We start from the raw sequence: 14,179 nt of genomic DNA on the forward strand, positions 1-14,179 counted from the left end.
TCAAGTAAAAAGTTCTGGGTTACTAGGCTTATTCTAGGAATGCAAGATTGAGTCAATGTTAGACAATGTACACAATTTTCTGCATTCATGTATTAGAAAAGCTATCTGTTCTTATCAAAAGATGCAGAAAAAGCATTCATTTAAATTCAGCTTCTAATCATGATAAAAAGCACTTAGCAAACTAGTAATAGAAACACCTTCCTTAACCTGATAAAGAGTATCTACAGAAAACCTACAGTCAACATCATAGCAACAAGTCAAATTCATAACAAACGTTTCCTTTAAAACCAGAAACAAGAGGAGGGATGCTATCACAGTTTCTATTCAGCACTGTACTGGAAATCCTAACCAGTGCAACAGGACAAGGAGAAGTGAAAGTGTAAAGATAGGAAAGGAAAAATCAAAACTTCATTATGATATAATTATCTACAGAGAAAAACTCAAAGAGTCTTTAAATAAATTATAAAAATTAGGAGGTTTAGTAAGTTCACTGACTGTAGGATACTAAAGTCAACTGCATTTTTCTACCTTAATGACAAACAGAAGTAATTCCAAAAAAAAAAATGCTAGTTAGAATAAAATGAAGTTCCTAGGAATATATATATAGCAAAAGAGATGCCAAACTTCATGGAGAAAATTTTAAAATTTTATTGAAAGCCAAAGTAGATCTACATAAATGGGAGGGAAGTACCATGTTCATGACTAGATTGATATTATAGATGTATCAATTTTCCCTATTGATCTATAAGTTTAGTGCAATTCCAATAAACATTTCAACAGGAGTTTTTTGAGTAGAATTGATAAAAGTAATTCTAAAATTTATATGAAAGAGCAAAGAGTCAAGAATAGCCAGGAGAGAAACAAGGTGGGTGGACTTGCTTTACTAGATTTCAAGACTTATTATAAAGCTATAATAATAAAGTGTGGATATAAGAACAGAGATGGACAAATAGACCAGTGAAACAGAATAGAGAACCTAGAAACAGATCCACGCATATATGGAAACTTGATAAATCACAGAATTGGCATTGCGGTCAGTGTTCAGGAGAGGAAGAACATTTTTAAAAATGGGGCTAGGACCATTGTTATCTAAATAGAAACACATGAAGTTGGATCCCTGTCACACATCATATACAAAAATTGTTCCAGATGGGTTAAGGACATCAATATGAAAGTGAAAACTTATAACACTTTTAGGAAAAAAAATAGGTAGGGCAATATCTTCACCACCTCATGATAGGAAAGGATTTCTTAATACACCAGAAATACAAACTCTAAGCAAAGACTGATAAATTTGACTCTATTAAAATGAAGAATCTGTTCATCAAAATTGAAAAGAGAAGCCATAAAGTGGGAGAATGTGATTGCAACACAAATAACCAACAAATGATTCATAGTTCCCAAAATAATTAAAGGACTCCAATGAATCAAAAATAAGATTATTCATTAAAAATTGGTAAAATAAATAGTCATCTTGCAGAAGATGAAACAGATGTCTAAAAGATGTTCAACTTCATTAGAAACAATGAAGTACAGGTTAAAACCACAATGAGAACAAGTGTTGGTGAGGAATGTGGGGCTGATGAAAATGTCAATAGTATAGCCATTTTGGAAAACAGTTTGATGTAATCTGTTGAAGGTGGGTATTACCTGTGGCCCAGCAAGTCCACTCCTAAATCCATACCCCTAGAGAAACTCCTGCACGTGTGTTGGAGACACGGATTGGAATGTTGATAGTCTTTTTACTTCTAATGGCCCCCAACTGGAAACTACCCAGATGTCTTTTAACAGTAGGATGTTTAAATAAATTGTATTATGTTCATATAATGAGATACTATGTAGCAGTGAAATGAACGAACCACAACTATAATTATAAATATGGATGAATTTCAAAAACATAATGTTGAGTGAAAAAAATTAAAGGTTCAAAACCAGGCAAAACAAAACCATATATTATTTAGGGATATAACATATGTGCAATAGTTATAATAAGGAGTGATGAGCACAAAATCAGGACAGTGGTTTCTTCTGGGGGAAGGGAGTAGGGTGATGTAGAAAGGGAGGAGGCCACAGGGCACATGAGCTGTCAGAGGTACTGGCAGTGTTCTCTTAAGCTTGGTGGTGGGTGCACTTGTCTCTTTTTCATTTCTTTTTTTTTTTTTTTTTTTCCTGAGGAAGATTTGCCCTGAGCAAACATCTGTTGCCAATCTTCCTCTTTTTTGTCCTTTTTTTTATGTGAGCCACCACAGCATGGCTGCTAACAGCTGAGTAGTGTGGTTCTGTGCTTGGGAACTGAACCTGGGCCACCGAAGTGGAGCACGCTGAACTTTAACCACTAGACCATCGGGGCTGGCCCCTCTTTTTCATTTCTTTAAACTGAACGTATATGTGGTATGTACACTCATTTGTTATGTATTTTCTAATTTAGATAATTTTTTTAAAAGCCCTGGGCTAACTCCCAAACACATTTTCTGCAGAGCAACTCCCCACCGTTAGTAATGATCACTTTATTCTTCCTGTCAAAACTCCCACTCCCAGTCTTATAATGTTTTTATCCAAGGAAGGGAAGAGGGATGTGTGCCACGTAGCTCCACCCTTGTGTGGAATGTTATTCTACCACCCACTAGGCTTTTCCTGTCTGTGATAGATTTAGTTCATTCACCATTGTACAGACCCTTTAAATTTCTAAGGTAGCTCACCTCGTCTTCCCATTTCTCTCTGCATTGTCCTGGAAGATTTTCAGGATCCCTGTCTCACTAAGTTGGAGATGAATAGAGTACATATGAGGCCTTCTTTGGTGATGTGTGTATGTGAATATATATGTGTTTTTTTTTTTTTTTTTAATTGAGGTCATACTGGCTTATAACCTTGTGTGAATTTTAGGTGTACATTATTATATTTCAGCTTCTGTATAGACTGCATCACGTTCACCACACATATGTGACCCGTTATCCCTTTCACCCTCCACCCACCCACTTCTCCTCTGGTAACCACTAATCTGTTCTCCTTATCTATGTGTTAATCTTCCATATATGAGTGAAATCATATGGAATTTGTCTTTCTCTGTCTGACTTATTTCGCTTAGCATAATACCCTCAGGGTCCACCCATGTTGTTGCAAATGGCACGATTTTTCTTTGTTTATGGCTAAGTAGTGTTCCATTGTGTATATATACCACATCTGTATCCGTTGATGGGTGCTTGGGTTGCTTCCACCTCTTGGCTATTGTGAATAATGCTGCGATGAACATAGAGATGCATAAATCTCTTTGAATTGTTGTTTCCTGTTCTTTGGATAAATACCCAGTAGTAGGATAGCTGGATCATGTGGTATTTTATTTTTAATTTTTTGAGAAATCTCTGTACTGTTTTCCATAGTGGCTGTATATGTGTGTTTTTAAGTGCAAAGATAGAACAATGTGGTGTATAAAGTAAGTGAAAGTGCCTTTTTTCCTGCCTCTTTTAAAGCACCTCCCATGATTTAGTGTGTTTTCTTCCATATTGTTTTCCATAGTTGATTAGCTGATTTTTGTATCTAATAATTTTGAGAATTTACTGATGAGGTAAGCCCAGAGATGAGCTTCTCTGTCCTGGGCTGGCTCCTTTATTCTTCACGTCAGGAGAAATTAGGTTTTGTTCTTTTATCTGGGCTACTCCCATTTTTTTTTTTTCTTCCTAGTCTTCTCTTGCTTTCTTGCCTCCTCACAAGATAAGTAAGCAAGCTAAGAAAATCCATTTCAATCAAGAGATTACTGTCAGTTATTCTAGAAAATAAGAATAACATCACAAACATGAGGAAAGAACAGAGATTCTAGAAATGTAAACAATGTAACAATATCTAACAATTAGGTAGTGCTTACTATGTACCAGATACTGTTCTAAAGTACTTTATTTACATTTACTAATTTATTCCCCACAGTGATTTTATGAGATGGGTACTGTTATTCTTGTTTTTACAGATAGAACACTGAGCCCCAGAAAGGTTAGATAACTTGCCACATAGTCACTTGGCAGAGCCAGAATTCAAACCTGCCCAAGTTCATGTTCTTAACTGCTAGGATATACTTTGTTAGTGATTGGTACTTCTTGACACTCTTTGTTAGAAGGTATCAAGTGAGCCCCAGTTCTTATTCTTTTATTCCGCAGCAGAGTTCTTAAATATATCAGATCCTCTTTCTTCTCCATGGGATGCCTTCTCTGCCCTCTTCTCCTGTTCATTCAGGCATTCTCTAGACTCTGGTGTCAGGGCAACTCCAGACTCGCAATTTAGTATGCCTCCTATTTTTGCAGAATAATAGCTAAAATTATATTTGGCACATTATAATTTACAAGATGTTTTCACCAGCTTTCTTTCCCTTGATCCTTGACATAATGCTAGGAGGTAAGAGGCAGTGTTAGTGATTAAGAGTGTAGGCAATTTACTGGCTTTGTGACCTTGGGCAAATTCTTGACCTTTTCAAATTTCTGGTTTATCTGTGAAGTGGGGGTAATAATAGTATCTACTTCATAAAGATGTAAGTATTAAATGCATTAATAGACTTAAGACACATAGAATAGTGCCTGATACTGTTGTGCTTAATGTTAAATGTTAACTAGTCTTATTTTTTGCATGATAAGAGAATTGAAGTTTGATCTCAATTTTGTAAAACTGTGTGTTTTGAGTATGTATATGTATAAAACAAGACTGAAAAGAATTATGCCAAAATGCTCACCAGGTACTGGAATGATGGGTGATTTTTATTTCTTTAGGCTTCCCTATATTTCCCATCTATTTTTTCAAATGATCAACATGTATAACTTTTGAACCTCCCTTTTAATAAGTTTGAAAATAATTTTAGGACTTGAGTAGACCTTTTAGTACGGAATTTTATAAATTGGCTTGGCTTCACTAAATGTCAGTTTTAAAGGCATACTTGTATTTGGATTGAACATTTTCCAGACTGCTTCGAGTAAGAGGAAGACAGCCACGCCTAATTATGCACTGGGGAGGATGCCTGTAATGAAAGCAAAAAGTGTGTTTTGGAACTGAACAATAGTTGGTATTTTAGCCTAATTGCTGGATCTTTTCTTTGAAATTGAAAATTTAAAACTTTATGTAAATAAAGATTTAACAAACACAACTTGAACTTCTCACTCCAGAATCTCTTCCAAGGTGGTCGGTTGGGGTAGTCAATGGTGGTCAAGACCTCTGTTCTCCAGGTGGTACTAAGAGTACCCTAGGGTCTATCAGGTGTGGACTAAGCTGATCATAATAGGATTCATATTTGTTTCTCTGCTTCCCAGCACCATGACCCACAGTCATCCTCAAAATTCAACCATAGCCACTCTTCTTTGACGTAATTACTTAATGGGCTTTTAGATAATATTTTATTTTGAAGAAAGTGTTCTGCTCTCCTTCAGGAAAAAAAAAAAAAAAACAACCAGGAAGATTGAAAACCTCCATTAAAGGAAAGAGCACTGGGTGGGTTTTGATGTCAGATAAACCTGGGTTCAAATTCTAAACTAGGCTATTTCTTAGCTCTGTGAGCCAAGTACTTAATTTCACTCAGCCTCAGTTTTCTTATCTTTAATAATACCTAAGGATTAAATAAGAGAGTTAATTATAATAGATCTTTGAGTGCTTACCACAAACTAGGTACTGAGTTAAACACAATACTGGCATCGTTTCATTGAATTCTTTTATCAACATTATAAGGCAGAGAAAGCAGTATGGCTAAGTGGTTGAGAGGCTGGGCTCTGGAGTTTAAAACCTTATTCTCCTACTCTCCTTGAGGTCCAATTTCCTCATTTGTAGAAAGGGGATGATATTAGTACCTATTTTATTGGGATTTTGTAAGACATTATAGGGTAGTTAAAAGTATGGCCTTTGTGGCATTATCCTGATACCAAAGCCAGAAAGGACACTACAAGGAAAAAAAACTACAGGCCAGTATCCCTGATAAATACAGATGCAAAAATTCTTTTGTGTGTGTGTATGAGGAAGATTAGCCCTGAGCTAACATCCATGCCAATCCTCCTCTTTTTTTTTTTGCTGAGGAAGACTGGCCCTGGGCTAACATCCATGCCCATCTTCCTCCACTTTATGTGGGACGCGGCCATAGCATGGCCTGACAAGCGGTGCGTTGGTGCGCGCCCGGGATCCAAACCCAGGCTGCCAGCAGCGGAGCGCGCCCACTTAATTGCTGTGTCACGGGGCCGGCCCCTAGATGCAAAAATTCTTAACAAAATACTAGCAAACCAAAATCAATAGCACATTAAAAGGATCATACACACAGCCGACATCATACTCAATGGGGAAAAACTGAAAGCCATTCCTCTGAGAACAGAAACAACACAAGGGTGCCCACTCTCATCACTCTTATCCAACATAGTACTGGAAGTCCTAAGCAGAGCAGTCAGGCCCAAAAAAGGAATAAAAGGCATCCAAGTCAGCAAGGGAGAAGTAAAATTGTCTCTATTTGCAGATGACATGATCTTATATATAGGAGATCCTAAATACTCCACCGAAGAGCTATTGGGGCTAATAAATGAATTCATAAAGTTGCCAGATAAAAAATCAACATGCAGAAATCAGTTGTGTTTCTGTATGCTAACAATGAAATTTCTGAAAAAGATATAAAACAATCCCATTTACAATAGCATCGAAAACAATAAAATACTTAAGAATAAATTTAACCAAGAAGGTGAGAGATCTGTACACTCAAAACTATAAGACCGTGATGAAAGAAATTGAAGAACACAAATAAATGGAAAGAGTTCTCGTGTTCATGGATTGGAAGAATTAATATTATTAAAATGTCCATACTTCCCAAAGCCATCTATAGATTCAATGCAATCCTTATGAAAATTCCAATGGCATTTTTCACAGAAATTAAAAAAAAACAATTTTAAAACTTATAGGAAAGCACAGAAGACCCTAAATAGCCACAGCAATCCTGAGAAAGAAGAACAAAGCTGGAGGCAGCACATCTCCTGATTTCAAACTATATTACAAAGATATAGTAATCAAAAGTGTATGCTATGGGGTAAAAATAGACACATAGTCTGATGGAACAGAATCACGAGCCCAGAGATAAATCCATGCATATACGGTCAACTAATATTTAACAAGGGAGCCAAGAGTACCCAATAGGGAAAGGATAGTTTCTTCAATAAATGGTGTTGGGAAAACTGAATCATCACATGCAAAGGAATGAAATTGGACCCCTGTCTTACACACTAACAAAAATTAACTTAAATGGATTAAAGACTTAAATGTAAGACCTGAAACTGTAAAACTCCTAGAAGAAAACGTAGGGAAAAATCTCAACATTGGTCTTGGCAATGATTTTTTGGGATATGATACCAAAAGCAAAAATAAACAGTTGGGACTACATCAAACTAAAGAGCTTCTGTACAGCAAAAGAGTCGGTCAACACAATGAAAAGACAACCTACAGAATGGGAGAAAGTATTTGCAGACCATCTATCTGATAAGGGGTTAATATTCAAGATATATAAGGAACTTATACAAATCAATAGCAAAAGAACCACACGATCTGATTTAAAAACGAGCGGAGGAACTGAATAGACGTTTTTCTAAAGAAGACATACAAGTGGCCAACAGGTACAAGAAAAAATGCTCAACGTCACTAATCATCAGTGAAATGCAAATCAAAACCACAATGAGATATTACCTCACACCTGTTAGAATTGGCTATCATAAAAAAGATGAAATAACAAGTGTTGGTGAGGATGTGCAGAAAATGAGACCTTTATGCACTGTTGGTGGGAATGTAAATGGTATAGCCGCTATGGAAAACAGTATGGAGGTTCTTCAAAAAATGAAAAATAAACTACTATATGATCCAGCAATCCCACTTCTGGGTGTATATCCAAAGGAAATGAAATCAAGATCTTGAAGATAGATCTGCCCTCCCATTTTCATTGTAACATTATCCACAATAGCCAAGAATTGGAAACAACCTAAGTGTCTGTCTATGGAAGAGTGGATAAAGAAGCTGTGGTATAAATATACAATGGAATATTATTCAGCCATGAGAAAGAATGAAATCCTGCCACTTGCAGCAACGTGGATGGGACTTGAGGGCATTATGCTAAGTGAAATAAGTCAGACAGAGAAGGAAAATACTATATAATCTCATTTATATGTGGAATCTAAAAAAGCTGAACACATAGAAACAGAGAATAGAACGGTGGTTGCCAGGAGCTGGGTGCTGGAGGGAAATGGGAAGGAGGTTAGTCAAAGAATACAAGTTTCTAGTTATAAGATGAATAAGTTTTGGGGATCTAATGTACAGCATGGTGACTATAGTTAACAAAACTGTATTATATACTTGAAAGTTGCTAAGAGAGTATGTCTTAAATGTTCTCACCACCACCAAAAAAAGAAAAAAAAAAAAGTATTTATGTGAGGTGATGGAGATATTAACTAACCCTATTGTGGTAATCATGTGCAATATATTGTGGAAGCATTTGCAATATATATGTGTATCAAATCATCATGTTCTACACCTTAAACTTACACAATGTTATGTGTCAATTATATCTCAGTAAAGCTGGGGGAAAAAAGTATGGCCTTGGAGTCAAATTGTCTGACTCTGAATCTTGTCCAATGGAATAGAGTTGAGAGCCTGGAAATAAATTCACGTGTATAAGGTCAACTAATATTTAATAAGAGAGACAAGAATACTTAATAGGGAAAGGATAGTTTCTTCAATAAATGGTGTTGAGAAACCACTAATAGCTATGTGACCTTAAATAAGCATCTTTTAATGCTGGTTTTCTTATCTGTAAAGAGGAGATAAAGTAGTGCCTATGTTCGAAGATTATTGTGGGGTTTAGATTAGGTTGTTTATGTAAAACGCTTTTTTGTGCCTGCTGCATAGAGATGTTAGTGTTATGCCAGTGCACCCTATTTCTCATGCCACAAATTTAGGGGTCACTTTTGACAACACCAATCTAATCCATCAAGCAAGTCATATTCAAGACTTTCCCCAATTCGTCCATTTTCCTCCATCTTGACTATTGCTGCCTTATTTCAAGCCAACATCATTTTTTACCTGGACTATTGCAACTGGTCTCCCTGCTCCTACTTTTGCCACTTTAGCAACCCACTCCTCCTAGGATAGAGTTTTTTTAAAAAAACATACATTTGAGATTGCATTAGTTATTTACTGCTGCAAAATAAATTGCCACCAAACTTAATGGTTTAAAACAACAGACATTTATTATCTTAGTTTCTGTGTGTCAGGAATTTGGGAGGGGTTACCTAGGTGGTTCTAGGTCACTCATGTGTTTATTTGTTAGCAGGAGACCTCAGATCCTTGCTAGCTGTTGGTCAGAGGCCTCAGTTCCTCATATCAGCCTCTGCATCAGGCTGGTCAAGCGTCTTCATGGCATGGCAACTGGCTTCCCCTAACGTGAATAATCTCAGAGACAGAGTAAGATGGAAACTGGAGTGTCTTTATGACCTGCCCTCAAAAGTAGCATACTGTCACTTCTGCTTTATACTATTAGTTAGAAATGATTCACTAAGTTCAGTCCATACTCCAGGAGAGGGGAATGAGGCTCCACCTCTTGAAGGGATGAATAGCAAAGAATTTGTGGAAATATTTTAAAACTATTACACTTTGGGGCTGGCCCCATGGCATAGTGGTTGGGACCAGCACACTCTGCTTCGGCACCCCACGTTGGTGGGTTCAGATCCCAGGCGTGGACCTACACCACTTGTCAAGCCATACTATAGCAGCAACCCACAAATAAAAAATAGGGGAAGATTGGCAACAGGTGTTAGCTCAGAGTGAATCTTCCTCACCAAACCCGCCCCCCCCCAAAAAAACCCCACCATCACACTTTACCTTCTGACCACAAATTATTTACATTCTTTCCACCTACAAACAACCCCCTGCCCCCAACTCTCCCAAAACTCTTATCCCTTTATGGCATCAGCTTGAACTCCAAGATGTTGGCATCTGAGTCTGATTCAGATGAGGCTTCTTGTATGTGGTAGTTCCTTAAGTTTAACTCCTTGAGTGTAGTTCGTCTTGATCTGAAGACCTGTTTAACTAAAGAAACAAGTTATCTGCTTCCCAAACACCCAACTTACAGTGGTAGGACAGGCATAGGATAACCACCATAGACATTTTTCTTAAAGAAAAAAAAAAGAACCCTAAAAAAACCTAGGAAAATAGGAGGCATAGGATAGCTGCTATATACTTCTGTTTGAAAATTGGGAAAATAGAAGCCACTGGTTCATAACATTCTGAAATCCACCCAAGCACAGATTAGCAGTCCCTTGATTAAGACTCAAGGACTGGGAATAATTCTTCATGGCTCTTAGCACTTGTCCTCTGAATCATCCTTTTTCATGAAAGGTAGCCGATGTTTGCAGCTGAATCGTTTTTTCAGCCCGCTCCCCACTTAGGGAAGTTTTGGGGTATAAAAGCCTCCTTTCATTTTGTAACAATCTATCTCTTTCAGTCCAAGCTGGTGGTGTTTCTGCTGACATAGTTATCTTAAAAATTTTGTGGGTCTCCTGTGAATCTTATTGGGCTCACTCCATTGGACAAACCACATCCCCAAGTCTCTTTGCGATAAGCCCTTCTGTAACTTGGGCTTCTGCTGGAACTCCTGAGGAATAACATTTAAGCTTCTTAGGAGACCTGTTGTTTGACTGAATGGATCTGTGGAATACCACCTTGAATCTTGATGAGACGTTAGTGAAAGATTTTATAGTCACATTCTTAGCTTCATCTTCAGACCTTGCTTTCCGGACAGTGCCCTGGATTTTATTTTTGCCTGGAAGTTATTCTTAATTTTAGCATCATTTGCCCTCTGGAGAAGCTAGGAATTGTCAAATCCAATAAGTCCTGGCTTCTTTTTATTTAATAGTGTTTCCTTTAGCTTCTGTCTCTCCTCTTACATTTTACTATAAGCAAGAAGAAGCCAAGTGGCACCTACAAAGTCTGCCTTGAAATCTCCTTAGCTAGATCACCCAGTTCATTAGGTATATTTTCTAGTTTCCACATTACTGAGGGTGACTTTCTGCTACCACATAACAAGGATCCTCTTTTCTCCAGTTTCCAATAAGATTTTTCTCACTTTCCTTTAAGTCTTCACCTATAGCCTCCTCAATGGTCATCATACTTTTACAAAGTTTTTTCAACAATCTTGTAGCTTTTATTAACTGCTCAAAGTCTGTTCAGCTCCCACTACTCAATTTCAAAGCCACTCCCACATTTTATGTTTTGTTACAGCATTGCCCCAGTTCCAGGTGCCAAAATATGTATTAGTTATCTGTTTATGATAACAAATTACCCAAAATTTAGTGGCATAAATCAATAAACATTTATCATCTCATGGTTTCTTTGGGTCAAGAATTCTGGAGGGGTTTACCTGGTGATTCTGGGTTAAGGTCTTTCATGAGATTGAAATCAAGTTGTTGGCTGAGCCCACAGTAATCCAAACGCTTGACTGGGGCTGGAGAAACTATTCCCAGGGTCACTCATCTGGCCATTTGCAGGAAGCCTCAGTTCTTCACTATCTTTTGGCCAGAGGCCTCAGTTTCTTACCATGTGGGGCTCTCCATAGGGTTGCTTGAGTGTCCTCCATAATATGGTAGCTGGTTTTCTCCCACAGTGATTGATCCCAGAGAGAGAGAGTAAGATGGAAGTCACAGTGTGTTTTGAGACCTACCCTCAGAAGTATGCCATTGCTTCCACTATATTCTGTTCATTAGAAGCGAGTCACTAAGTTTAGCCCACAGTTAAGGGGAGACAAATGAGGCTCCACCTCTTGAAAGGAGAAATATCAAAGATTTTGTAGGCACATTATAAAACTACTACAGAGATTATACCATTTCCCTGCTTAAAAACCCTTCGGTGGTTTCCTGTCACACTTAGAATGAAATACAAACTCTTTGCTCCAATTCACAGCCTTACATGGCTAGTCCCTGCACTTGCCCTCTTACCCAGACTTCCTTAACTGCTTTTGCCCTTACCTCATTCCTTGAACAGGACAGGCTCATTCCTAAGGGATCCCCCAACCCCTTCCTTTTTTGTTGTTCTTTCTTTTTTTTTTTTTTTAACAATTATTTCTTCTCCCTGGAATGCTTTATGCCCCGATGTTTGCCATCCTGGCTGCTTGATATCATTTAGATTTCAGCTTAAATATAATTTCCTCATAGAAGGAAGATCAGCTAATCTCAGGTGGCTACATAGATGCTTTCTATCGTATTCTCCTATTTTAATATGTTGCATAGAATTTATATTAAAGTTTTTTTGGCTTACCTAATTTATGTGATTATTGTGTCTCCCTCTCACTAGAATGTAAGCTCCATGAGAGCATGAGCCTTTTCTTTCTTGTTCATTGCTGTTTCATCATTGCCTAGAATTTTATTTGGTGTATGATAGGTGTGTGACAAATATATTTTATATGACCAAATTATTGTTATTCTACTAGACTGTAAACCATATGGGGTCAGGATTATGTTAATCTTGTTCACTGATACATCCTCAGGTTGTGGCATCTAGGAAATATTCAAAATTTGAAAAACAATACTGTAGATGAGGAAATTTAGAGAGATTAAATAAATTTCCCTAGGTCATTTTGCTAGTAATGACAGAGCCAAGGCTCAAACCCAGGCCTTCCTGATTCTAAACTATTAATACTATAACATATAAAGCACTTGGCACATTGAGTTGCTCAAAGAGTGATTCCTTCCCTCTTAATTCTCTATTTTGGTCTTTGTTAATATACTTATATAAATCATTTCAAAATTATACTCAGTGGACATGTACTATTTGAGATCTATATTTTTCATGTAACATTCTTCAAATATTTGTATATGTCAGCAAAGTTTATATACTAATTTTGTAAGACATTTTGAAGATTTATGTTTGTTTCAACCAGCTTGTCACCTTTTGTGTTTCATTTCAGGGCCTGGAACCAAGTGTTAAAACTCTTGGCATTTCATTTACTTTGAGTGTACAACAAAACTTAGAGAAGTATAAAACAGATTATAACAGTCATTCTAAAGTATCTAGTTAATTTGGTACACATGTATGGCACACGTACCATTTTGTGCAACCTATGCACTGTGCTAGGCAATGGAGTGGAATGCAAGGTGAGGCCTATGCTGTCTCTACTCTCACAGCAGCTCAAGTCACAGTAGAGGAAACTAGACCTGAAGTGCTTTGGTTTTCTGTGGATTCTGTGAATGTAATGATCCATCCTCTCCTACTTTTCTCCTGTCTTTAAGATTTATTGAAATATCTGGAGGGCTTGTGGAACTGGATGCCCCAGATAACTGCCCCCAGGTAAACTTAGAATTGTTATTAATGGAAACATTATCCTGAGGAGGGATGCAGGATCCTTTGCTGGTTGTCTCTGGGTTGAAGCATTGAAACTATCAGTTTAGTCTGTTAGGCTAGTCTAGTATGCCAGGCTTGATTTTCTTGGCTTTTGTGATACAGCTTTTTCTAAAAAAAGGTATTGAGATAAAATTTAAGCAAGTTGTTTTTATCTTTTGTTTTTAGATCACCACACTTATTAATCATAAAGATAATACCAAAAAGTCTGATAAAACTCTGCAAGCAATTCAGCGTGTAGGACAAGCCGTCAACTTGGCAGTTGGAAGATTTGTTAAAGTAGGAGAAGCTATAGCCAATGAAAACTGGGATTTGAAAGAAGAAATAAATATTGCCTGTATTGAAGCTAGGCAAGCAGGTATGTGGATATTGATATTGAAGCCTATTTATACCAATTTCATTGCTTTGGATATGATGAAAAATTATTGTTTTATTTTGAGTAAAGATATGTACTGTGCTTTAGCCCTGTGATTACAGATGCCTGAGACATTAAAGGCCTGGATTAGCTTCTAGGAATATTGAACTTGTCTCAGCTCAAGTCTTAAATCTGAAACATCAACTCTTTCACTGGGCAGGGTAGTAGATTACCATTTTTGCCATTCACCACTGAAATGCGAGAGATACAGAGGAGTGTGAGGGATAGACTCTGCCCTTGGGGTGCATATTGGTATACTTTGCTACCATGTAGGAAATGGAAATAAAAATTAGCAAGCACCTTTACTGCAGACAAATCATAGTGACTTCAAATTTCATGATATTCCACAATTCTCTATAGTTGGTGGCACAGAAGCCTGAGAGAACCTGGGGTGTT

General features: G+C 37.3%; 1 protein-coding gene across 2 annotated transcripts in view; it reads left to right on the forward strand.

Moving 5' to 3' along the window:
* Nucleotides 1–14,179, forward strand: part of CTNNAL1 (catenin alpha like 1) — a 60,782-nt gene that overhangs the window by 3,101 nt on the left and 43,502 nt on the right. For both annotated transcript variants that reach the window (XM_087419342.1, XM_004423305.2), the window contains exon 2: nt 13,537–13,726. In XM_087419342.1, coding sequence (XP_087275468.1) covers nt 13,537–13,726 — 190 coding nt within the window. The remainder of the gene's footprint in view (nt 1–13,536; nt 13,727–14,179) is intronic.

Source organism: Ceratotherium simum, chromosome 29 (genome assembly GCF_057802395.1).
Source record: "Ceratotherium simum simum isolate JZ-2026a chromosome 29, ASM5780239v1, whole genome shotgun sequence".
Classification (NCBI taxonomy): Eukaryota; Metazoa; Chordata; class Mammalia; order Perissodactyla; family Rhinocerotidae; genus Ceratotherium; species Ceratotherium simum.